General features: G+C 37.8%; 1 protein-coding gene across 1 annotated transcript in view; it reads right to left on the minus strand.

The window, feature by feature from the left end:
• The window catches only part of med13a (mediator complex subunit 13a), a 133,017-nt gene extending 106,668 nt beyond the window's left edge, over window positions 1–26,349 (minus strand). The window contains exons 1-2 of the mRNA XM_052115637.1: window positions 25,781–26,349; window positions 14,896–15,130 (exon numbers count right to left, since the gene is read on the minus strand). Of these exons, the coding sequence (XP_051971597.1) occupies window positions 14,896–15,130; window positions 25,781–25,846 (301 nt within the window). The 5' untranslated portion in view covers window positions 25,847–26,349. The remainder of the gene's footprint in view (window positions 1–14,895; window positions 15,131–25,780) is intronic.
• Between the last annotated feature and the right edge of the window lie 221 nt (window positions 26,350–26,570).

Raw genomic sequence — 26,570 nt, forward strand, 5'->3', positions numbered from 1 at the left:
GCAACAGTAGACACCAGCTCCTCCAGCGCACTCTGTTCTCTTTCTGTAGATGGGATACAACATGTTTTCAAAGAACCTTTTCTCTGAGCGGCTCAGCTCTGAGGCCCGAGGGTTCACACAACACACAGCTTGCCAACAAAAGATTCCTGCTCTTAAATGCATGGCTCAAGTGTCTGACAAACTGTTCCAGTCAAACCATCAGCATGCCACCAGTGTGCCTAAGAGCCACGTCCTATGTGACATTCAGACAAATGCTAAATGCTCATCACAACTGGTCTGTGTGACTCCAGGGGTGATGTGTAATTAATGAAAGTGACGGTGAACTCTCGACTTGGCTTACATCTACATTAACACATGCAAACTTTAAAAGGTCCATTGTGAAATTTCAGAACCAATTGGAGTTGCAGTCTGTTTCAGTGGGCTGAAAATGCAACACTAAACATTTACATGCACAATCTTACAATGATTATATTTAAGAAGCAAATACATTTTTAAAACCAATACAATCATCCGATTTGAATTCTGACCATTTATTAATAGCTTTGTCATTACTGGTTGCCATTGCTGTTACCTAGTTTTTGCTGACAAAAAAATAAAAGCATAAATAAAATAAAACTTAAAGTTGGTTACTTTGTAAACACAAAAATATTCTTAAAGTCATGTAGGCTTACACAAAATATACCCTATATTAGAATAGAAAACATTATAAAGTACTAGGCTTGTCAAGTGTCAAACTAAAGTTGAACTGAACCAATGTGTTTAAACTTAATGTAACAGTTTTGATTACGTAGGCAGGCATTCACGGTGCGATTTTCACCTGTTGTGCAAGTTCCCGATCTTAATACGGGGGTGTGACATCTAAATAAGCACAAACTCCAAAACTGTCATTCTCTGTGCGGTCAGAGCTGCTTCAACCAGTCACGGAAGAGACCCAATCTGAGCGGGAGTCGAGACCGGGAGAGATTTAATGTTGCGCAGGCTGATACGTACTCTAACACTGACACGCTCGTCTCTCACCCCCACTGTCTGTAGCTTGCAACGTGCTGCACCATTGATGAGATCATCATGATAAGGTCAATCTTATGTGACAAATAACATTAAAACGACAACAACAAAAAGTGTGTGTGTGTGTGTGTGTGTGTGTGTGTGTATGTGTGTGTAGTGTGTGTGTGTGTGTGTGTGTGTGTGTGTGTATATATATATATATATATATATATATATATATATATATATATATATATATATATATATATATATATATATATCATTGTTATTATTATTGGTTTGGGATAGACAAGATTGAAAAATGCTTTTATGGCTAAAATGTTCACAGTGTTCAGTGACTAAAAAGTCAATATGAACAAATGTTACTAAAATATTACTAAAACGTCAACAGTTTTCATTGACTAAAACTACATTAAATAGTCCAGACTTGGTCAACGAAAACTTAACTAAAAATAAAATAGGATACGGTTGACTTAATATGATAAAAACTAAAAAGACATTTGACACAGAATTAAGACTAAATTAAAAAACAGCGGACAAAATTAACACTAGTATTCAGTTGCCAGGTCATTAGTAGTGTATTAATGCAAGGCCAACGTTTACGTGTTTTAACGTCACTTTTTTGATCAGTATAATATCCCCTCCACCTCATTTTGAGCCAAGAAAAACTCTGTATACATTTATCTATGTAGCTACATATCCCTGAGAACTGTGTTTTTGAAAGGTAATTGCGGTTCCATGCATCAGTAAATCAAGACTTCACATTGTTCCTCTTAGCAGCATGAAAAAACAACTCTTATTCAAGTTGTGATTAAATTATATACAAAGCAAGCAAACAGCATTCCCTTAATCCTCACTGAAGATGTCAATCACTTCAGTTCAGCATTACCGAGTACTGCACTCTCGGCAAAAATTGCATTATAATCAACGGAGCTGTCTATGCTGCACGATAGCCTAAATATCTTATTTACATATTTTTCTACACCTTGTTGTTTATAATGACATAATTCACGAGTGCGCAGCAGAAGAACAGTCTGTCATCGTGCACTAAGCTGATTTTGTCTGTGCCGGTGACAAACTGGTGCTTTTTGAGCGATGGCGAGCGAGCAAGCTTTTTCAATTCATTTCTATGGAAGTGAAGCGCCACACTCGCTTGTGAGATCGACAGCAGGAAGGACTTTTTCTCTTACAATCCGATTCGCGTGATTCCCAGAGCTATTGCACGTCTTCACGTGGCTTTGAATAAAATGCACGAGTCATATGAACTAGTTTATTTGTGTATTTATGGTTCTTTCATGTAATGTTTTTTAGCTTGACAGTAAAGAACATGACTAACACACAGTTTTGGATTTGGATCGGGCTCGGACCAATACACGATCAGTTTAAAAACGTCAGTATCGGAGCCGATACCCTAGTTTGGGAGTCTAAAATTTATTTTTCCAATTGACACACTAAAACTGAAGATATAAATAACCAACTTAAGAAAAATGTTTTTGTGAAATATCTTAAGTGCCTAAAAGTTTTGCACAGTTCTGTACAACTGAAGCACAATTATACAGATTCCACAACAATAACTGCTAAAACGTTATGTTTGCTCTTAGAATAAATCCAAGAATACAATCTAAGGTTTACTACCATATTATTGATCATAAGTCAATCATTGGCATACAGTTCACAGCAATCCATTTCACAATTGAATTTGTCAAATCAGTTGTAGATTTATTATTAGGGCTTGTTATTTTTTGTTTTTTTTATTATTATAGAACACTTACAACAAAAAATACATAGAGGATCACAATGTTACTGTTACAATCATAGTAACATCAAAGAGTATAATCAGAAAAGATAGAGGAAAAAACAACAAATAATAATAAACCAAATAAAGCCAGGGGATAACTTAAAATGGATTAACAAGAAAAAAGGTTTCAAGTATTCTATACATTAGTTTTGCCTTTTTATTTCTTGCATCTTTTAGAGTCTCAATATAACTCATCAGTTCAGTTTCAAACGGTATGATGTTAGGTTTGTTTGCACATTTTTGTTTGTGTATATGGTATTTTATCATATATAATTAACAGATTAATCACCAAATTTTCTTCTAAACTCTTACTCTGAGGGCTTGTTTAACGGCCCGTCAATTTACACCTACGTCAGACGTCTCGGGTGTGTTGCATCATAAACAAAATGTTTAGGTCAATGTGTTAATGTTTAGGTCAAAGTTAAATATAGTTTAATATTCAATCTTTAAACACATCTTAAAGGTGGGTTATGTGATTTTCTTTTTTGACCATTTTTTCAAAATAACTTGAAATCCTATTCCTAACCCACTTACTGGCTGTAAATTAGAAGCACTGAAATGAAAATTAAGCAATTTAATCATCTGTGGAACGGGCAGGACTCGAAAAACTCCAGCCGATCATTTTCAAGACCATCTAGAATCATTGGACAGAAAATGTGTCAATCAAACGGTCGTACCATGCCCCCTCCCCCACCACCCTGGCGGCGTGTCCGTTAGTCATCAGCTGCTTTCAGATGGAGCGGCATTTACTACACAGAGCTGTAGTTCATCACTGACAAGCTGGGCAATTTACCCTTCATTATCACGGCCCAGCTTGTTAGTGAACTACGGCTCTGTGTAGTATACCGCTCCATCTGACAGCAGCTGATGGCGATTTACTAATCAATGAATGCACTTTATGTTATGTGCTTTACTGACGAGATGCGCATAACAATCTCATCTGATAACGTTATATCGGTCAGCCCTATATTTAGCCATAAACTTCGGTGACAACCAGGACGTCCAATATATTTTTATATATTTTATATATATTTATACAATATATATTTACATTTCAAAAACATCAATTTTGTAACAATACTAATGATTTATGTGACTGTTGAATGTTAATAATATCTGGTGCAATTTACCGCTGAATGTTGTGCCATGTTGACGGTCTTAGCAGGTAAATGGTGACGTCATGCAGAAACTCCAACCTATGCTAGCCTGGCTCGCTCTCGCGCATCTGAGTTTTCGCTCGTGCATGATTGCGCGTCCATGTTTTTCGAATGGGTGGAGTCAGGGCCAGCGTTGGAGGAGAGAAGGTAGGACCTTATGAGTTGTGTATTTTCAAAATCTGCCGGCCGTTTTGCAAATCACATACCCCACCTTTAAGATCCCTTAGATCGCATTTGCACTCCTTCAAGTGTTTTGAATGCAAGAACGTAACGCATGGGTTGTTTTCTTCACTGTATAAACTGGGTGTTGCTCATACAGCTGAAATTTCACTTATTGCCCTCTGGAGTAAACAGGTGGTACTACAACCTTGCATTTCTCAGGAATCCTCCTTATTATGGTCCGGGGGCATGCGATTAATTGCATTTTTGTAAAAATACAATAGGGTTTCAGCAGCTTCGCTGCTTGTCCCTCTAATAATATAGTAGCCCTCTACATTGCGAGTAAATCATTCACAGATGCAACAAAATTTCACGCTATGCAGCTAAAATGTGTCTGTTATTAGCCACTAGATGGTAAATATTTAGATTTTATTCACCAGAGACGGAGTTGTGTAGTGGTTAAAAACTCAAGCACTGCAATCCTTGTAGTGAATAAGCTGGCGATTAAGAAGCTGGATTTAGCCTCGTCTTATCCCGCTTGCGTTTCTTGACCACGCACACTGAAGGAAATTGACATTTCTGGCAGCAGTGGGTCCTGAATTGTCATGTTCAGGAACCGCTGTCATCATCGCTTTAGTTGAACCATGAAATATCATTGAAATTGCATTTAATGACATCAACTCTGACTTCGATTCATCTTTTCCACGGACTGTTTTCACAACATTCTCCTTATCAAGCATGGCCAGAGACCAGCAACGCACCTTTTGGACATCTGCTAGAAGGTAAAAGTGTTGTAAATCTCGAGACCAGAAGTGCCAATTTTGTTCTCTTGAACACATGGAATGGAAACACTGCTCTATTCACAAATAGTTTTTACAATATTATGAATTCTTTTTTGCATAAATTAAATTAGAAATGTTATGGAAACCCAGCTACTGTACTGGTGTCCATGTAAACACACTTATTGACCCAAACAAAGGAATGAGATTGGGGCAGGACTATCTGAACAATGGCAGCCTCAAAGGTGTTCTTGCAAACGTGTTTGGTGTCTTTAGTGGCTCAAAAATCAAACAATGCACCCTTAACGAATTTCCTGTATAGTTTTACAATGACTTCGCAAAACTCATCCTCTAGAGCGGGAGTTCGGAACCTGTGGCTCTTTGTTAAAAATCAAGTGGCTCGTGGGGTGTCTCACCATTCAAAAACAGACATTTTCTAGAGATCATTTTCCTGCAGAAATTGTGGGTGCGATTGCAAAGCTTGAAGTCAATGACACTGTTTTGATTTCCTTTCTCCCAAATTTGTCGTACAGCCTACAGGTGAACAAGGTTTGAAATGAACACCCGCCAACTGCAGATTTTTCATGCAGAGAATTTAGCTGATGTACCAGCCACTGGGGTTGACCATATAGTAAAATATTTTTTACATATCACTCAGCCCAAAAGGGAAGTAACATTTTTCATTTTTAATTACAAATTTTGTTTTTATGGTATTTTATGAAGACCAGTACAAACACGTGTACTCAATTCCATACTGCAACATGTTACCTATTAATTTTTGCATATTTGTTGTTTTTGAGTAGTCTATGGGCAATGTAAACATTTTATATTATTGAAACTGGTAAATTACTCCTTTGTGCTATAGCTCTTTTGAAAAAATTAATCAACAAAAATTTTTAAAAAATTGGCTCCTTAATGAAGAGCCTTCCAACCATAAATGTAACTGTTAAGTGTTCGTCAATTTAAAAAATAAAAACAACTTTGGTCCAAGCCTGCAATCCATAGCCTGAAAACTGCAAGCCCATCAGCCTTCAGCATAATAGGTATCACCAGCAGCTGTCTTTGAGCCATGCGGTAAACAGGTAGCCTTCGAAAAAAAAACAGTGGAGAGAGAGAACAGTGAAGAGACAGGGGAGAAAACACAGCGAGAAGCTGCCAGCATAATTCGCACCACAGGGAAACTGGCTGATGGGGGTGGGAGCAAGAGAGAGTAGACGAGTGTCAGAGGAGAAATATTAGGGAGAAACTAGCCCTACAGCAATTACCCTTACAGACAGACTACAGCTTCTTAATTTCTATGCAAAGATTGGGAAAGAGACAGGAGGCAAAAAGGGAGAGGGAGACAGGAAAAACAGAGGGGAGGGAGAGAGACAGAAAAGACAGGGAAAAAAGACCTTATTCGTGTCTCGTTCTGTGGATGCCCGTGGATAAAAGTTAGAACCGACATCAGCAAGCGCAACTGACGGGAACATTGAGGAGGGGGGGAGGTGATCGGACATTTACATAAAAATAGAGGGCTTTGGTCTACCGAGGAGATGCTCATTTACTCCAATGGCAGTTAAGTTATTCAAAATCCTTCCATCACATAGCCAGCAGAGTTCTGGGATTGGTTCTTTCCAGTGTTCCATTCAGATCAGGAAAAGTAGCCTCCCAAACATCAGCCAAATGGCCTCCTGTCTCATTACATCTCCAAAACAGCTCTCCATGATGTCCCCCCGTCTTGCATAGTGATTAAGCACAAGGCTTCTGAAGATTCTTCCTTCACTTGTTCTTCCCTTGGGATGTGAGGGATTATTTAGTAAGCAGAAACTGCATTTGCCAAGTGTGTAATTTTTTAGATGTTTATCTTCTCAAATCAAAGCTTAATATGCACAGACAATTGTAAATAAGCGATTTGAAGGTTCCCCGAAAAGTGCAAAAACTGGCACTGTTGTAGAAAATTACAAAAACACACTTTAGCTCTAAAGACCCCAGACAAAGACTCTTGACGACTAGGTTTACATGGACACCAGAAAGATGCTTATTGTGAGAAAGTGCATGTAAAGGAATTCTGCTATGTTAGCAACATTTTCTTTAAGCTTGTATACATGCAGCGCTTTTGTAAATAACAAGCATTGTATCCGAGTTGACTTCGCTATTCTATTCTCCATTGCTTTATTTCCAGATATTTATTTACAGTTTTTTGCTGTTTGTGTTTCTTTTCATCACGACCTGCAGCAGAATGGCACTGCAATAGTGGGGTTTCCCTCTTACATAAAACTCTGGGATATGGTGCATGTGTTTTTTCCAATGTACTCCCAGAAATATTTAATTATTTCCACTGTGTTGACTTGTTGGGCTCCATCCTGTGATGTTTGTTATCCGGTCCGTTTACACACGTTCACTCCGGAAAACCTGGAAGAACTGCGCTTATGGGTTATGTGGTCAATGAGTCAAGAATGCAGCTATGAAGAGCTTGGCATCTCCAAGTCACTAAGTCCAATCCAAATCTTCAGATCTCAAAGTTGCTTTGAGTCTCCTATGTGGTTTTTGTTATACACGGCTGAAGGCAGGAGATATGAATTTTGACCTGACACTGTTCACTTGGTGTACTAAAGATGTGATAATGTCATCTTTAATTCCATCTCTATCCCCTTTAAAGGCTCACTGGAACTGATGTTCACTGGTTCACACTACCATTGCCAGGGGGCCAGTAGGTATCCAACTCAAGTTTCTGTGGTCCTGTGAGGGTGAATATATTTACACGTGTGAAATTGTATGGCGGGACAGTTTAGGGGTGGGTAAAAATATAGAGTTTCCGATATATCGCAATCTTTATTTGATTGATCTTGATTCATAATCCAAATATCAATCCTTTTTGCGCAACTCCACTACAATACAAGGGGAAAAAAAATGGCATTTGCAACCAAATTTTGCAGCTAAAATTTATATATTTGGCATCTGGCTGGTAAATGTTCAGATTCCACTCACCAATATTGGTGTATTCAGAAGAGAGATCATTTCACTGTGTGTTAAGAGTAAAAGTTGTTCCGTGTAATGTGTGTCCAAAGAAGAGTTGCATACGACCCATTTGTCCTTGAATAATGTATGTTTTATTTCTACAGTCAGTTATTGATCCAAAATCACACAAAAAAAAAAAATGTATGTCTAATAATGCATAGCACAGATGACATAAACCCATTTGAGTCCTCTCTCGTTAACATGAGCATTAGTCTCGTTAGTTTGAATTTACAGACGCTCTATACAGATACAGTTTTTGTAAAAGAGACATTCCTGGTTTTTAGCACTTGTTCAACAAATCAATGTAAATACTTGCAAATGGATCAAATTATGCAATTAAACAAACATGTAACAAAACAAATTAAAATGTTATTTATTTAATATATGGATTTGATTTTTAAAAAGCCAAAATGTGTGACCAAAATTATAAATAAAATAGAAAATAATTTAAAAATATATATTTTTGGAATGTAACTAGTTAGAAGGTCTCCTGTATAATAACTGCATTAGATGGAAAATAATTTATTTCATATGTAAGCAAAATGGACATTATAACTTAAATATGCCCAAATGAATAGGTTTCAAATTGTATCGAAATCGAATTAGGAAATCTGAATCAACACCCAGCCCTAAGTTAACATTAATTTTCAAAGCATGGAAAAAAGATGCAAAGAAAGCGATTGGTGGCTGAAAGCCAACATTCTGCCTAACATCTCTTTATGAGTTCCACTGAATACAGAAAATCATATTGATTGGAACAACATGATGGTAAAAAAAATTCTGAATTTAAATTTTTCAGTTAATTATCCCTTTAAGACATTCAACTTTTATCAAATCCTGTACATCTTGGCTTGATTTGTACGAGTGGCTGTCAAAATATGACTGCAAAATGTGTGAGGAAGACATCAAGTGTGTCAAGAGACTATTGTGAGAAAAGAGGTCAAGTGGTCATGACCCTTGTGTGTTCAGGACGACCAAAAGAATAACATTGGCTGTTTGTCACTATTTGACTCTGAATTACTCAAACAATACCACAGATGCCAACAAAGTACAATACAAACAAATTAAAAGAACAAAGCTCAATGCGATATTTGATAAACACTCTGATTAGCAGTCTGACACATTTCAAAGAATCCAGGTGTCCAAGAGGAAAAGAAAACAGCATGTCTATCTTCTCCTCAGAGTCGTGAAGCACAATGGGGATCAGGCCTTTATAACAAATCTCTCAAATATAAATGACTGCAATTCTTGTGGAGGGGCATATTATGGGATAGGTGAATTGGTCATTGTTTTGGCCATAAGACACCATTTCTGCCCCACATCAAGCACAATGCACAGCAATGAGGAAGGGTCAATAGATATAAGAAATAATAATAAAAAAAAACAACTCTTGCCTCTTCCCATTTCTCTATATCATCCCATTTTTCTTTCCACCTGTTTCTCACTGTAATAGTAGGCATGAATAAAGATGAGGCAGGTCCATCTTTGTCCATAAAGGAAAGATGAATAACAGATCAGGAAAGAAACATGGAAAGATCTTCCGAAGACATTCGTGATGCTTTCTGCTCATTTACGCTTCGATGCTCTTCATTATTCCATCCTTTAACAGCAAAAATATTTCCAATTGCTTCCTTTTGTCTTGTCCAATCTCTTATCAAATTAGGATTTGGGCTCACACAAACTGGATGAGATGCAGGGTTCCCAGAGCCTTTTGACCGATTAATTTCCATGATTTTTCCAGACACTTTTTATAACAGGATTTTTCAGGATTTTTTAATAATTTTACAGAGATTCCAGTTACAAAGAACAATTTCTTGCCAATGAAATGCATTGGAGCTGGGCAAAAATACAAGAATTTCTCATCACTATAGATATTTTGGTTGCACATAAAAGGGACAGTTCAGCCAATGGACCAACAGAGCTGAAATATTCTTCTAAAAATCTTCATTTGAGTTCAGTATACTTACAGGTTACTTGATTTCAATTCATTTTGTTCCCTCCTAGGGCTGGGCGAAATATGTTCATAATATTTGTATTTTAAAAACAATTATCACAATATCCAATTACATCATCAACCCCCCGGCTGAGGGATCGGTAAATATCCTTTCTTTAATGATTTTGCATTGACAATTAAATTAATTTATTTAGAATCTAAATTCTAAATAATAAATATACACCTTTCATCTTATCCGTCTATGGCAACAGGTGGAAAAATACTAATAAAATTAAGATCTAAAAACAATTATAAACGTAAACATAATAATTATTATGATAATAAATTAAATATAAATCATGGTTCGAAGTGAATGTATTTTTGTATTTTTTCATTATTTAAATCACAGATGTATAGGCTATATATAAAGTGGCCCTGAAGAGTTGTGCTCACAAGGAACTGCTTGGTGGAAATAAAGCAAACTGAACTCAGAGCAACTCCTGAGCTGAGATGGTCTGGGGTTATTTGCAGCATTCTCATAGACTATATTATACTTGCAAAATTAATTTCAGAAGTTTGTGAAAACTGAAACATTAAGGAGCCTAATGGCTGTTTTTAGTTGCCAAATCACAGAATTGCTCAATTTAGATTGCCGTTCAGAAACAAGCTAGAAAGACATTGAAAAGGAAGACAGCTGATAACCCATTAATCGGAGGATTAATAAAAATTATATATAGTTGATAAGTTTGCATTACATTTTGTCTCATAAATGTTCACACCGCTTGCTTTATTTATAGAAATAAAAGAGATACAAATTGCTTATTTAGTGCAGCTCTTCAGAGTCTACACTACAGATATTTACATAAAGTATGGTATGCATATTAGTGCCAGACCAATTTATTAGACTTTCACAGATATATCGGTAACGGCATATGGCACATGTATCACGATAATAATTTTAATATCAGTCGAATATAAATTTCACAAACTGACTTGTTGCAACGGTGGCATCCTATTACAGTACCACGCTCGAATTCAGTGAGCTCTTTAGAATGACCGATTCTTTAAAAAAAATTTGGAAAGGCAGACTGCATGGCTAGGTACATGATTTTATACACCTGTGGCAATGGGACTGAATGAAACATCTGAATTCAGTGATTAAGAGGTGTGGCACAACACTTTTGTATATGAAGATACACTATACACCATATAGTGTATCTTCGGCACAGTTGCAGTGCACAGTGCTCTGATTTTTGTCAGACTGAAAATAGCCAAAATATCTCCAAACTACTGAAGTTGAGTGACCTGTCTTGTCAACAATGTCTTCATCCTTCGAGCTGGTCATGGGCACCTCATTTTCTTCAGTGTCGCTCATTTCTCTTATACCACTCAAACTACAAGCCTGCCCGCCACTGTGTCTGTAAACAATACCACGTTAGCTGCCCGGTCTGCAACACACATGTGCAGCACTATTTGCGTATGTGCATATTATGCGCAATGCATAAACATTATATCTATCTTTTGTTAGAATTGTATCAAGGAAAATTATAATGCAATAATTATTGTTATCGTTTTATCGCCCAGCCTTATGTTTTCCCATATGCGCAGATATGAAACGTAATTTTCAGAACATATAATGCAGAAAACAAAGCTTGGTGTGATTTAGAGTGGGTGTCATAAAGTAGTTTGTCTAGCAGAGCGCGATCGGACTCCATTGTTTACAGAGCTGAGACCATGGTTCTGGTGACGGTGGTTCTTCAGACAGTGCGGAGTTAAGCTGTGCGGAGTTAAGCTGTGTCTTCACAGTAAATTGTTAACTAGTCACAGAAAGTTAAACAATGATCCCATTGTTTACAATTTTCAATAGTGATGAACCAAAATGAAAATTCTGGGCCGAAACCGAAAATTCAGGATGCACCTGACCAAAAACAAAACATTTTTTAAGTACCTATTTTAAAATAGTTTTTAAAATATAATTCTATTCATATTATACTTTTTAATTAATTTCATGAATTTAATGAATCTGAATTGAAAAAGTAAAAATCAATAAAATTATCACACTTTTATTGAAAGTAACACACCAAAATTGGACAGAAAAAATATAACAATATTATTATAATATATATTATTCTTTATTCAGTTCTTTAACAATCAAATTCAACAGATATTTTTTTTTTACCAATTATCCAATAAATGTAATGTTCTAGAAAATACAAAAAGTTTAAATATGCTACACAGTCATTTTAATGATAACAACAGGCACAGAACGGCAGAGGGCCTCTATTCTGTTTATGTAAACGTATTTATACTTTAATATAAAATTATTGTGAAAAACAACAGTGCAAACAACAGTGCAAAACATAGAACTAAAACCAACCTCAAACTGTAAACGACAGATGTAGCCTCAAGTGAAGAACAAAGTTTTGCAGGGTTAAACCTATTTTAATATAATTGCTATACACACAGCAAATTGGACTGCTTTCTATTTAAGTAAAAGTGGCAGGTTTCTCTTCAAGAACAAAAGTTGCTCAGCTTTCTGGCAGGAGAGACGGTTCCTCTTCTCATCAAGAACATGAGATGCTGCACTGAATAGTTTCTCTCTCTCTCTCTCTCTCTCTCTCTCTCTCTCTCTCTCTCTCTGTGTGTGTGCAATCCGCATAAGCAATGGAAAGCGATCTTTGTTCATGCGCCAGTAGTCAAGAGGACTGTCGCGTTCGCGTAATACGAGCGTGAAGCGATCGTCTGTGTTCCACAACTGCTTTCGGGTCCTTGAATAACGTATAAAGTGCGAGGAAGGGCACCTGGTGGACTTTCTGGTGACCTCCTAGGGAGTTGGTGCCCTACGGAGACTGCGTAGTATGCGTATAGGGAGCGGTGGTACTGCTTTGAAGTATTTCCACACCGCTGACATCGGCCTTTGCTTGGTAGCGCTGTGATAATGATTAGATTGATCGAGAGTGAAACCTGAGCACTGAGGGGCAGGGAGGCATATATTTTCGGCCTTTTTTCTCTTTCGGCCAAAACAAAACATGCCATTTTCGGCCGCATATTTTCGGTGGCCGAAATTTCGGAGCATCCCTACTTTTCAATATAACTTATATAATGTTAACCCTGTCCCTGACAACCATGTCACTCATGTTTATCACATCTGTTTGCTATGTTAGCAAGCTATAGTTTGTCAGTGCAGTCAGTAACGTAGCAGATTAAAAGATAAGTGTCACAGCATTTTTGCAGCTCAGCAGACAATGGTGTGGTGGTGGATTATGTCTGTTGGGTGTTGATTTCAACCTACGTTATTACCTAGTTGGTCGGACGCAATGCTGGAAAGTAAATAAATTCCTTCTTATAGTCTCCGCGGCAACGAGCTAAAAGCTAAATAGCTAACCATGTAGCTGACTGGAGTGGAAGCTAATGTCTAAACATGTATTTACCAAACTGTTTTGTTCAGGATTCGCAGTTTGGTACACCCTTCAACCAAACAATTCAGGTCGTTACATTTACAACATTTTATATTTAAAAATTTCCCCAAAACTTGTATAGCAGAATATGGACTAAGCATGTGTAAATGCTGCTTGTTTAACAACCTGCACCTAATTGACTGGCAGTATTAAAATAGTCAGCATTTGATTTATACTAAACAGTACTACTGATGTTATTGTCGCAATCAATTATTTTTGATCACATTTGACACAGAGTGAGAACCTTTTGCATACCGTGTTCCACGAGACTGCACGCCTCTGAACAAACAGCATGAGCATAAATGGCTTTTCTGTCATCTGATCTTAAAAACATAATAAAGTGTGTTTCTTCAAGCGCGTGTATGTGCGTCTAACATCATTTGTTGTGTCATTCCGAATCTGAGAAGTCTTACAGTTACACATCATGCACATTATATTCGCTACCTGCAATTAAATGTTTTCTGTCAGTGCGCGTACTAGGGCTGGGTATTGCCTGCCACCTCACGATATGATACGTGTCACGATACATATATCACAATACAATATATTGCGATACATCACAATATCATGGTTCGATTTCCTTATGATTCACATGGTCTCAATTTTATTCCAGTAAATATTGGTATATTTCAGTTATGTCCATTTTGCTTTCAAATGAAAGAAATTCTCTCTCAGTTAATGTTTTTTATCATTATGGACACATGTTAGCTTTTAAAATATAAAAATGTCATGCAGTCCAACAATAAATATGATGTCAGAAAATTGCATGTGTGTTTATTGCTTACATGCCTAATTTGTCCTATTTACAGTATTTACATCAATATGTAGAACACGCTACTGTCTCTTTAAGGACAGGGACTTTAACGCTAATGGAGTCGATTAGCTTGTTTACAGTATTAGTACCATGTCCAATTATTTATCTACTAATTTCCATAGTTTGATCACAATATTCAAAATCACAGATATTTGATGGATTTCAATGACCATGGACAACATTACACAAACTCACTACACTTGTTTCTCACGATGCAAAACAAAGATCTCAAAGCAACAACAACTCTAGGGGTCAGGTGTGTTTGTGTGGGATTGCAAACAGAGAGCTAATCATAAAAGAAACTGCAATCACAAAAGTGTCCTTACACAATGTTTTCACATCAATCCTAGAGAAATGCATGACCGGCCATACCGATCAACAGGTGCTCGCTTCAACTAAGACAAATAAAACACCTTTACACCAGTTTGTTCAAACACAAGCAACAGGCTCTTTTAAGACCCTCTATGATCCATTTTTATGTTTTTATGAAATGTTCTTTTAAACATTAAAAATATAATACTATGCATAAACTTAATAGAATATTCTTCAGGTTTATCCACAAGCAACCGACACTTGCTGATAAAACTAGGACTGAAGCAACAATAACTGAACATCTTTACTGGGGCCTACAGCACATTTTGATGACAACTTAAACTAAAATGCACACACAAAGAGTGTGTAGGTGTGAGAGAGGAAAACAATTACAAAGCCCAGAGTTGATAGAGACAGAAAATCAGAGTGGGTGGAACAGGAAAAAACTAAAACAAAAATGCTTGATGCTCAAATGCTTACCTATGAGCTCGTGGTGGATTAGCTCAGAGAAGTTGGGATCATCGCCCCACCAGAAGAGCCAGAGCTCCCGGCGTCCCTGCCTCTGGCTCCGCCTCCACACACTCAGCACATCCGCCTTTAGACAGCGGCTGAAGCTACAGAGGATGGGGTCCTCCTCGGTGACAGGGAACAGCATGGGTGCCGAAGTGGGACCGTGCCAAACGTACCTCTTCCATTTTATCCCTGTCAAATCAGCCTGTGAGAGAAAGAAACACCCCCGTAAGCTTTTACACTCACTACCTATGAAAAAAAAAAACCATATTCAGCAGCACTTGAAGAGCAACTAAAAGTCTTCTGGTCTATTATGTGATTTTATGACTACAGAACACTATAAATGTTGTGACCAACAGCACTAGAGCTATGAAACACTTAATGGATCCAAGCCCAGGAGTTAATAATATCTTAATGACACACTGTAAGATTAGCCACACTGAGAGATACAGAGAAGCAAGATCAGGAAAAGAGAGAGTGAAAAATAAGAAATACAAAAGAAACAAATGTCTTGTTTGTTTTTAAAGCCATCCTGGGATCTATGGCTATTCTCATGGTTAGGGCAGCCACAATAATGAAATTTGGCTGACCATTAATTGTCAAACAAATAATTGCAATTATGATGATTCATTGTCTGTTTTAGGGCTATGAAAATTAATTGTCTCTTTAAAGGCTTTCATGATTGTCATATAAACGGTCATATTAGGGCTGGGCGATATGGAGCAAAAACTATATCTCGATATATATCTCGATATCTTTACAGGAAAAATAACCCCCCAAAAACTACTGCAAAAAAAAAAATATGCCAAATACCACAGTCTTTTTTTTATTAAAGTGCAAAGAGGTAGGCAGTTCACGTAAGAACAAAGTGCTTCTTATTATTTAACTGTAAAATAAAGGAAGAAATACATATTGCCTTTTCATTCAAAAATGAAACAACTCAACTCAAGGTAGGCAGTGCATATATAAGAACAAAGTGCTTCTGCGACATTTAAGAAAAAAAAATCCCTGATAACATAAATAATAATAATTTAACTGTAAATTAAAATGTCCTGCTGCTCCACATGTCTGTAGTCAGGGCATAGTCAGTAACCTTCTCCAATTCAGCAGCAAGCCGCTCTCTCTCCGTAGTGTACAGTCACGGGAGTTCTTGTCTTGCAAAGTAATGCCGACTAGGTAAACTGTATCTTGAATCAAGTGTTTTTAGCATGCGTACAAAGCCACGTTGTTCAACGACAGAAATGGGTGCCATGTCCACCGCTATATGAACCACGGACTCTGTGATGTTACACCACCTTGCGCTCTTTCATATTCTACACTCCGCGTTAAAGATTTGTGGAGTGTTATCTGTGTAGTGTTTGGAGTGTTACCAGAGCTAGTGGGTTTAGTGGCCGGGATCCTTAGTCTGGTGCACTCCTCGTATGCGAGCTTGTGCCTTGTCTGTAAATGGTGGAAAAGGTTCGTGGTGCTAGAAGCTTTGGTTGGCACCAACTTTCGGCATTCACGGCAGTAGACATGTGTCTGCTGTTCATCCAACGTTGAATGTTGAATGAGACAACACGCGAAGGGAGGGGGAGCAAAAGCAAGGAGGCGTGGGCGAGCGGCGGCGGGAGCGAGCACAGCACAGAGAAAGCAAACGAGCAAAGTGGCGAAATCAGAATTGAATATAAACAATATATCGATATATACGATATGTCAAAATTCATATCGTGTTTAAAACATATAGATATCGCCCACCCCTAGGTCATATTTTTTAAGGTGTGCTTTTTTTCTTAACGTGTGTTTCATACACCTTAAGAAGTCATGTTTATCCTTTTCTAAGTTATAAGATACAGAGTCAATGGGTCTAAATCCGAAGCTTTGTCTCTGGCAGAGTACTGCCTAGTAATGGCTTTTCAGCAAAGCACCTTCCAGTGGCCCAAACAGGGCATTAAGCATTTGGACATTTTATTTCCAGCAAATTTGTGTGATTTAGATGGAGTTAATTTTGACCCTTAAATAAAAAGTTTGAGCAATGTGGGTAGAGGCTTCATTACATTTATCTATGATTTTATCTATGATATGATTCATTATATTCCAAAATTCAACAACCTGGTACAATCTCTCCCTGTAGATGTCCCCCTCTCTTATTTCAAGCAATCAGATAGCATAGCGAAGTCCTTCATTTGGAATGGGTAACGTCCCAGACTACATTTCAGTAAATTGCATAGGCTGATTGACAAAGGTGGGCTAGGCCTACCCAAGATTTTGTTATATTATTATACAATCGGTCTCTTATTATTATGCAATCTTAGTCGCTTCCACCTGAAAGAGCCCCTCCCTGGTTTTGTATTGAACAGGAAGTTCTTGCCCCATTTCGCTATTGCAAAGCCTATCAAACTAACCAGAGAATTTAAATTACACCCCATTTCTCACACAAAATTGTCCATAGTCTTTAATTCAGACATTTATTTAAATGTAGCTTCTGGCATACGGCTGAACTCTAAGTTCTGTATTAAGTCCCCTGTCTGTTTAATATGCTCGGTGGCCTATATAAGATTGGAGTGTTGAGATCCTTAGAAAATTTTGTTCAACATTTTAAGATTCCCAGATCTCAATTCTTTAGGTATTTACAGCTGCGACACCTGCACTGTACTATTTTTGGGAGTTGCATACCACCCCTAAAGCGGCAGATACTCTGGGAGTGGTGATTACTGCTTTTGGAGAAGGTCATGAGGCATCAGAGTATTACTCCCTGCTAATTCAGAGTCTTGGAGATAGAGCTTCAACTTCCCTAAAGAGATTATGGGAGACAGATTTAAACTTGGTATTGGAGGAGGAAGTGTGGGCTAGGATTTTAAAAAAACATCAGGTCTACATCTAGAGATGCAAGGGTGCGCCTAATGCAATTTAAGATTTTACATAGATTCTTTTGGACCCCCTGATTGGCTGGTGATGCCAATCAGAAGATGGGGACACAAACCATGTTTTTTGGTGGTGTGTTAAGATCCGCGAATTTTGGTTGAGGGTTCAAAGTTTTATGCGTGACGTATTGGGCACTCAAATTTCATTTTGCCACATTCTCTGTATTTTAGGTGATGGTGCGTTCATTAATATAGAGGATAAGCACATAAAAAATCGGGTCCTAGCTGGTGTTATGATTGGCAGACAGGTCATCCTTGGGGGATGGAAGTCGGCTGGTGTGCCCTCATTTCAGGAGTGGTGCAAAGAGACGGGCAGGATGGAAAATATGTCTCTCTTTTTGGTCAAATATAGTTTTGGTAAATTTTTCATTTATAATGTTGTTTTTTTAACTCACATTTTATATAAAATAGTTCAAACCAGTCTGGCCATTCTCTGTTCACCTCTCTCATCAGCAAGGTGTTTCTGTCTGCAGAACTGCTGGTCACTGATGTTTTTGGCACCATTCAGAGTAAATTCTAGAGACAGTTGTGTGTGAAAATCCCAGGAGATCAGCAGTTACAGAAATCCTCAAACCAGCCAATCTGGCACCAGCAATCATCCAATCGTGTGGCAGCAGTGCAGTGCATAAAATCACACAGATATGGGTGAGGAGCTTCAATTAATGTTCACATCAACCATCAGAATGGGAAAAAAAAAAAATTCTCTCAATGATTTGGACCGTGGCATAATTGTTGATGCCAGATGGGCTGGTTTGAGTATTTCTGTAACTGTTGATTTCCTGGGATTTTCACACACAAAAGTCTCTTGAATTTACTCCGAAAGGTGCAAAAATAAAAACATCCAGGGAGCGCCAGTTCTGCCTTGAAAAGCCTTGTTGATGAGAGAGGTCAAAAGAGAATGGCCAGACTGGTTCGAACTGACAAAATCTACGGTAACTCAGATAACCGCACAGTACAATTGTGGTGAGAAGAATAGCATCTTAGAATGCCGTTTTGACATACGGGTTGGCGCCGTTTTGGTGGCATGAGGGGGCCTACACAATATTATGCAGGTGGTTTTAATGTTGTGGCTGATCAGTGTGTTTATATTATATATAATGCAATAGTACAATAATTCTGTCCTATTTTCTTCACTTTCACATGTTATTTTAATGCTCTGATTAAACCCACAAGCCCTTATTTGTCATGAAGCAAAAACGAGATTTCGTTTAATCACTTCATCACTCCACAGAAATAGAGTGAGCATGCGTCTCCATATCTGTGCCATTAAAACTGCCTGTATGATCCTGTTATGGCCAGGATAATTTGTCATTACAAGATCTTTAAAGTGAAGCCTTGAGTGCTTTGCATTCACTATCAAAGTTGTTTGTTTATATTTTCCCGGGAGTTTGGTGCTTGAGAAGCTCTTCATGTGCTCTTCTGGACAGGAGCTGGTTGACGTTCACAGTAAAGATAAGTGACGCTCGGAGTTCAGCTGAATGACACACAAATGCACAGTTCATGGAATTTACAGTGCATCCGGAAAGTATTCACAGTGCTTCACTTTTTTCACATTTTGTTATGTTTCAGCCTTATTCCAAAATTTATTAAATTCATTATTTTCCTCAAAATTCTACAAACAATACCCCATAATGACAACATGAAAAGTTTGTTTGAAATCTTTGCAAATTTATTAAAAATAAAAAAAGGAAAAAAAAAAAAAATCACATGTACACAAGTATTTGCTCAATAATTTGTTGAAGCACCTTTGGCACCAATTACAGCCTCAAGTCTTTTTGTGTATGATGCTACAAGCTTGGCACACCTATTTTTGGGCGGTTTCTCCCATTCTTCTTTGCAGGACCTCTCAAGCTCCATCAGGTTGGATGGGGAGCATCAGTGCACAGCCATTTTCAAATCTCTCCAGAAATGTTCAATCAGGTTGTAAGTCTGGGCTCTGGCTGGACCACTCAAGGACATTCACAGAGTTGTCCCGCAGCCACTCCTTTGTTATCTTGGTTGTGTGCTTTGCCCCAGTCTGAGGTCCAGAGCGCTCTGGAGCAGGTTTTCATCAAGGATGTCTCTGTACATTGCTGCATTCAACTTTCCCACGATTCTGACTAGTCTCCCAGTTCCTGCCGCTGAAAAACATCCCCCCCCCCAGCATGCTTCCACCACCATACTTCACTGTAGGGATGGTATTGGCCAGGTTATGAGCGGTGTCTGGTTTCCTCCAGACATGACGCTTGCCATTCAGGCCAAAAAGTTAAATCTTTGTTTCATAAGACCAGAGAATTTTGTTTCTCATGGTCTGAGTGTCCTTCAGGTGCCTTTTGCCAAACTCCAGGGGGCTGTCATGTGGCCTGATTGGTGGAGTGCTGCAGAGATGGTTGTTCTTCTGGAAGGTTCTCCTCTCTCCACAGAGAAACGCTGGAGCTCTGTCAGAGCGACCATCGGGTTTTTGGTCACCTCCCTGACTAAGGCCCTTCTCCCCCGATCACTCAGTTTGGCCAGGCAGCCAGCTCTAGGAAGAGTCCTGGTGGTTCCAAACTTCTTCCATTTACGGATGATGGAGCACATTTTTTCCACCGCCTGCCTAATTGTGAATAGACTCCGCACATGCCTCTCACCTGTGCAGGTAGACCGACTCCTCTTTTGAACAAAAATATGTAGGATGTAGCCTATAAATATACAGGATGTTTTTGTTTTGAGTTTTATAAATCATCCTGTCTGTTTTATTTATTTACAAGTCATTTGTTTAAACTTGTTCTACCTTTTTTCTGTAGCTTTGAAAATAAAAGCTAAGATTTTTGTTGTTGTTTCAAAAGTACAGTTGAAATATGCTGCTAAAGTAATATTGAAGACAACGTTTAATTTAAAAATTACAGTTGAATAAAGTAGCCTAAATGCAATCACGTGTGTTCATTTTTAAAATCACATCTGATAATAAAAACACTATTAAATAAATTAGAAGCCTTTATAAAATAATATATAATAAAACAAATTAATTGGCTCTAGTTTTACTTACAATAACAAACGCAGAATTAAGGTTTAGTATTACAGAAATAGCCTATATTCGGGGAGACGATGAAAATCAACACTTTTTTTGTCACAGTTTTTATCTTGTGATGAAAATATCCTTTAAATTATATTCATAATTCATCAATAATCATCATGTGTTGTTCAATAATTTAAGTCAGTTTTACTCCGACAAAAATTTTAGCCAATATATAGGCGATGTCAGCAATTACTTGATAAAGTAGATGAAAAAAATGTAATGTAATCAGAAATATACATAACATTATGAGAACACTATAGAATGTTGCGCGCTGTTAGAAGAGCGCATCCACAACAGGAGTTACACTCTCTGACTATAGCACGTAACTGCATTTGCATCCTTTTGTGCAGATATAAGTTGAAATGTTACGTTTATGTTGTGTATCTAGGATATCTGATTAATCTCATAGGATGCGTCATAGAAGATGATTCAGTTTACTGGAGTTAATTTATTCATCAGCTTCACCTAATGCAGCTATATTTCAGATGTTTCTTTTTCGATAACATTGATGAAGCATAAACAGTGTTAGTTTTTATAGTCATATGTTCATGTTTTCATGTTATTTTATTTATTCAACATTTTCATAACAATCTTATAATACTTTCATTATCTCCATGACGGACACACCCCGTCCCTCGAGTACTCGCTTTTTGAGACCTATCGATTATCGAAATAAGAAATCGACAAAAATGCCCAATCCATACAGTATATTCACTTAAAATATCCTAATTTGAGAATTAAAATGTGATTGGAATTTGCATGCCCACCAATCGCAGTTAGCACAAATAACCACGGTTAGATCAAATAACCACGATCGGACTACCTGAGCTAGGGCGGGGTGATAAAACGATATCAATATTTATCGCGATAAAAAAAACTCCATGATATCGATAAGCTTTTGAGCTTTTTGAGTAATTTTCGATATTTAGCCTGTGTTCTACATCTAGAAAAACTCTAGCAGTTTGGCTTTCTTACCGTATGTTTCCACTGGCGCATAGTTGGCGAATGTGAGCGAGCGCTTTAAATTCCTTCCTATGGAAGGACACGCTTCACTGATGACGTCCCGAGCCGCACACGCTTCCTCTTTTCCCACATGCGAGTAGACATGGGTGCCTGTTTCCAGAGTGCCTTTAGACCATAACGGTTTTCTTTCTAAATTTAGTTTTATTAATCAGCATGTTCCAAGCCTTTAATAATAAACAAATAGATTTCTGTTCTAATTTTGTGAAATTATTCAGATTGCATCATCTCTGACAAGGATGAAAGAACAAAATAATTACTAGTACTAAAAAATTTGCAATATGCAAATGTGATTGAATATCGTGATAATTATCGATATCGAATGATATGAAAAAGAATATCGTGATAATATTTTTTGCCATATCGCCCAGCCCTAACCTGAGCTATCATTAACCGTTCAAACATGCAGAGACATTGTGCACATCCTGATCAGCTTAATTGAATGTGGTAGTGCAGGTCACAAGGACCTTCAATTTTTATAACAGAACAAGACAAAAAATAAAGAGCTATATATCAAAGACTGTGCATATGAACTGTTACATCCCAAAAACATTGTGCAGCCTTGACCGTCAGCAAGCCTTGTCCTTCTCACTCTTACATGCCCATTTAACAAACTGAATGTTCAGTTGTTTATCACTATGTCCTTCATAATGATCATTCGATGCAAAGTGAAACTTCTTGCAGCTACTGTTCCAGCTATGGAAAATATTTCCTTTTCACTTTAAGAGCAGATACCAAACACCTGCAAAATATGCAAAAAGCGAACATCAATGCAGAGGATGCACAGACAAATACAGTAGCACATTTGTTACTGAAACAAAAAATGTAATAAACACTTGCAGTCAGAGTGTAGACCGTTGACAGCTGATGGGAAAATGTCGAAATGGCTTCAAAAGCATAGAAAGATTAGCAGAACTCAGAAACAAGTAAATAACCTCATGAAGAAAACACTGATGTATTCCACTTTTCCAGCATTAGTAAAAAATTTTATTAAATTCAGTATGCACTAATTTGTAATAACCACAATATTTATTAAAAAACATTTAATAAATACCAATGGAAAGTGTGTGTGTGTGTGTGTGTGTGTGTGTGTGTTTTTAAGGGCCAAAGTCCAAGGAGTCAATGTCATGTTCAGCTTATGAAGAATTTGGTTCCTTTGACTTTCCACTTTAACTCGAGTGGTCTGTTGGGTCATGGCCTTCCACATTACTTCCTCCTCTTTCACAGCATCCATGCTTTACAAAAACTCCCCTGAGCATTGCCAAGAACGACAGCAGATGTTACTCATCATGAGAATCAAAGAAAGCAGCACAGCTACAGGTGGAATGACACCAATAACCTCCTTTGGAATCCCCGCACACATACATCCTTCCTACTCTCTTCCTCTCTACTCCATCTAACAGCCCAAAATGGAGAAAAAGTATTGGTTGCTCTCACTCCCAAGAGATGCTTATCAATAGCGTCTGTCTCAGATTGCTTCAGACACTTACAAAAGTCAATCAGTGCCCAAAACAAAAACCAATAGGCCCTAGAGACTTGACCAGTGACAGGAAACGGTGAGTTTAACATCAAGTTCGCAAAGATACTTTCAGCAATATTTTAAAAGAGATATATATACCAACTATATAAGAAAATTTAAACTACATCAAGTTCACTAAATTCACTAAAATAATACTTGAAATGTCAAACTCAGGTAATGAACAAGCTATCAGCAACGTGTTGCTTAAAGGAATAGTTCACACAAAAAAGAAAATTCTCATAATTTCCTCACTCCCATACCATCTCAGACTTTCTAGAAGAATATTTGAGCTCTGTAGGTCCATATAATACAAGTTAATGGGTACCAAATCTTTGCAGCTCAAAACTATTAGAAAGGCAGAATAAATGTAATCCATATGATTCCAGTGGTTAAATCCACATCTTCACAAGTGATATGATAGGTGTGGTTTAGAAACAGATCCATATTCATGTTCATTTTTACTATTATGGCCAATTTTACAACTGTCAATAATTACCATGACAATGTAATGTAAACAAACCTTAAAACCCAAAGCTCAAGAGTTTTAACAGAAGAATTAATGCAAGTGCTTTTATAAAATTATAAGCTTCAAATTTCTGTTTAAACCCTCCAAAAACTGACCACATTTACTTTCATTGTCACCATTCACTTCCATTGATAGTGCCTCTCTGTAAAAGTGATTTTAGCTTTTTTTTTTTTTAAAGAAAAAGTAGATTTTTTTTTTTTGTGGTTATCAATATTATGCCACAAATGTTGTCGATTGAGCTAAACATTTACTGAACCCGGAACATTCCTTTAAAGCACACATATGGAAAATATTAAAGTTAAAATCTGTGTCAAACAGATGAGGCTAAAATCAAACTATTTGCATTGTAACAATGCAAGTCAATAAACTGAAAAAGAAAACTTTTGGGATGAACTCTTCATTAGATGCAACAAATGTTGGCTGATAATAATTTGTGATTTTTGAAGACTGTTGCACTCAAACTTATCTAATAAGCATATTTACTCCACCTGGGTAGCTAACTGAAATACTGAAACTTGTGTGTGTGTGTGTGTGTTATGAAAAAGCAAATGTTGTGTGCACTGAGGTGAGACCGAGTTTCCCATGAGCAGAGCCTTACAGTCCTGTGCTAAAATTACACCAAGCAAAACAAAACGGGGTCAAACACTTTAAAAGCTTACATGTACTGACAAATATGAAGATGAGCTGCTCTTCGTGATCATATTGTGTCAGTTTAAATAAATGAATATTGAAAACACAAGTCCTTGACATTGGGGAGAAAACTTAAAGGGTTATAATAAAGGGTTGGCACACCTGTAACTACATGAAAGTTTCTGGACAACTGCAACTATTCATATTCAAATCATCAAGCAATACAGTCAAACAAAGTGTGCAAACAAACTCTTGAGTCAAGCTATCCATCTTCAGATAATATTGGGCGTTTGTGCTGTAGAAGTAATAAAACACAGCAGGCATTAAACTGGATCAGCTTAAGTTATATAATTCACAACTTTGACTGTCAGTGTCTGTGTACTAGTGAGAGGCAGATTTCTAAATATGTCAAACATAACAATCTTTAAAAAAACAGTCCTCAATAGTAAAGCTTCATTAACATTGCACACGTTTAGAAATAGCATTAGACTCAGTCTATAGTAATGCTAATGGAGTTAATCTAAGAACAATAGAAGTGCGAGTACAAGTCTGAGTGTGTGTTTAGGGAGCTGAAAGTTCTTTAAACATCCCTGCACGCTCCAGGAACACCCCATCTATTTCCACCCTCATGAGATTGGGTAAAGGCAACCCCAGTACTAGTTATTTAGAGCACAAAAAAGACCCTGATGCACGGGGTCACAATAATTTTTTTTTTTACCAAAATTGTGTCAAATCTAATAGGTAAACTGCGCCCGTGCCTGTGGAGTGCCGTGTAAACACTCATTGTAAACACCCCTCAAAATGAAAACACGAAGTTTGAACACGAGCCCAAAAGGGCTGGGTTTAATACGCACACAATTACAAAAATGGTACTTTTAAAAATTGGTTCAGTCATTTATACTTGCAAAAGAAAAATAGCTGCTAATATGAAACTTCAAACTTTCATTCTATCAACTCTCCTTGACACTCGCAATCTGCAAACATGTTAGAGAGAGAACACACACTCAGCCGTATGCGCTTAGTCTTCCGGTGTAAAACACTATAGACATGTTTGATCTCTTTAACATAACTTACAAATACACACATAAACACAAAACATGAATCATGTGTTTGAATCACATTCATAGGGCCCTGATCGCTCTCTCTCCATTGGGGCTGATGTTAGCACGCTAGGCGGCTAAAAATGGCTGCTTTTTCCTTTTAGTTTTTAAATCTCTTACCAGATAGAATAGATTGGAATGGCAGTCCTCCAAGCTGGCCCCGTTCGCTACGAAACAAGTACTCATCCTTTCACTGCTCGCACGAACATCCCATCACCGGGGTTTCCATGGAAAAATAAAAAGAATGTTTCTCCGAATTCGAGTCGAATGTGAACGGAATTATTTTTAAACAATCGGTGGGGGAATGGAATTCAACAGCTCCATTCGATCGCTCGCGCCTCCCGCGTTCAGGCCAAATTTTCGAATAAAAAACGGCCTCAACCGGCGTAGACGGGGCTGTGAGGGAGTAAATTACATGTAAAAACGGAGGCGGGGTACGTTATTAAAATAGAAAAAGAATAGAGAGAGCAAAAAGAGGCAACTCTCCCCCCTCCCCCTTGGCTTGAAAACGGTTTTAGCTTAAAAACGGCTTTCTTATACCTCCATCCCCACCAAAAGCGGCTTAAAAACGAAACGCATTCCGCTGTCAAATTCGTCGATAGGCGACGGGAAACTACATTTAATGGGTCATTTTTGTAAAAACGTATTCTCGGTCTGTGTTCCTGCTGGTTTCCATTTGAATTCATGGATTCCTTTCTCTAATGGCGGCCACAGGGAGAACTCTGCCTCCTGGAGCCCATTGGCTGCTCGGCGGTCATGAGGGGCGTAACAACACTGCAAGTGTCCGTCTCTGCCGCTGGGGGAGCCAGCGAGCAGATAAACGTCTTTACTGCTGATCAGAACGTAAGAGCTCGCGGACTTTAGCTTTGCGCCACCTAGTGGTGATGTCAAGCAACTGCATAGTACAGTT

This window comes from Xyrauchen texanus, chromosome 43 (assembly GCF_025860055.1).
Source record: "Xyrauchen texanus isolate HMW12.3.18 chromosome 43, RBS_HiC_50CHRs, whole genome shotgun sequence".
NCBI lineage: Eukaryota > Metazoa > Chordata > Actinopteri > Cypriniformes > Catostomidae > Xyrauchen > Xyrauchen texanus.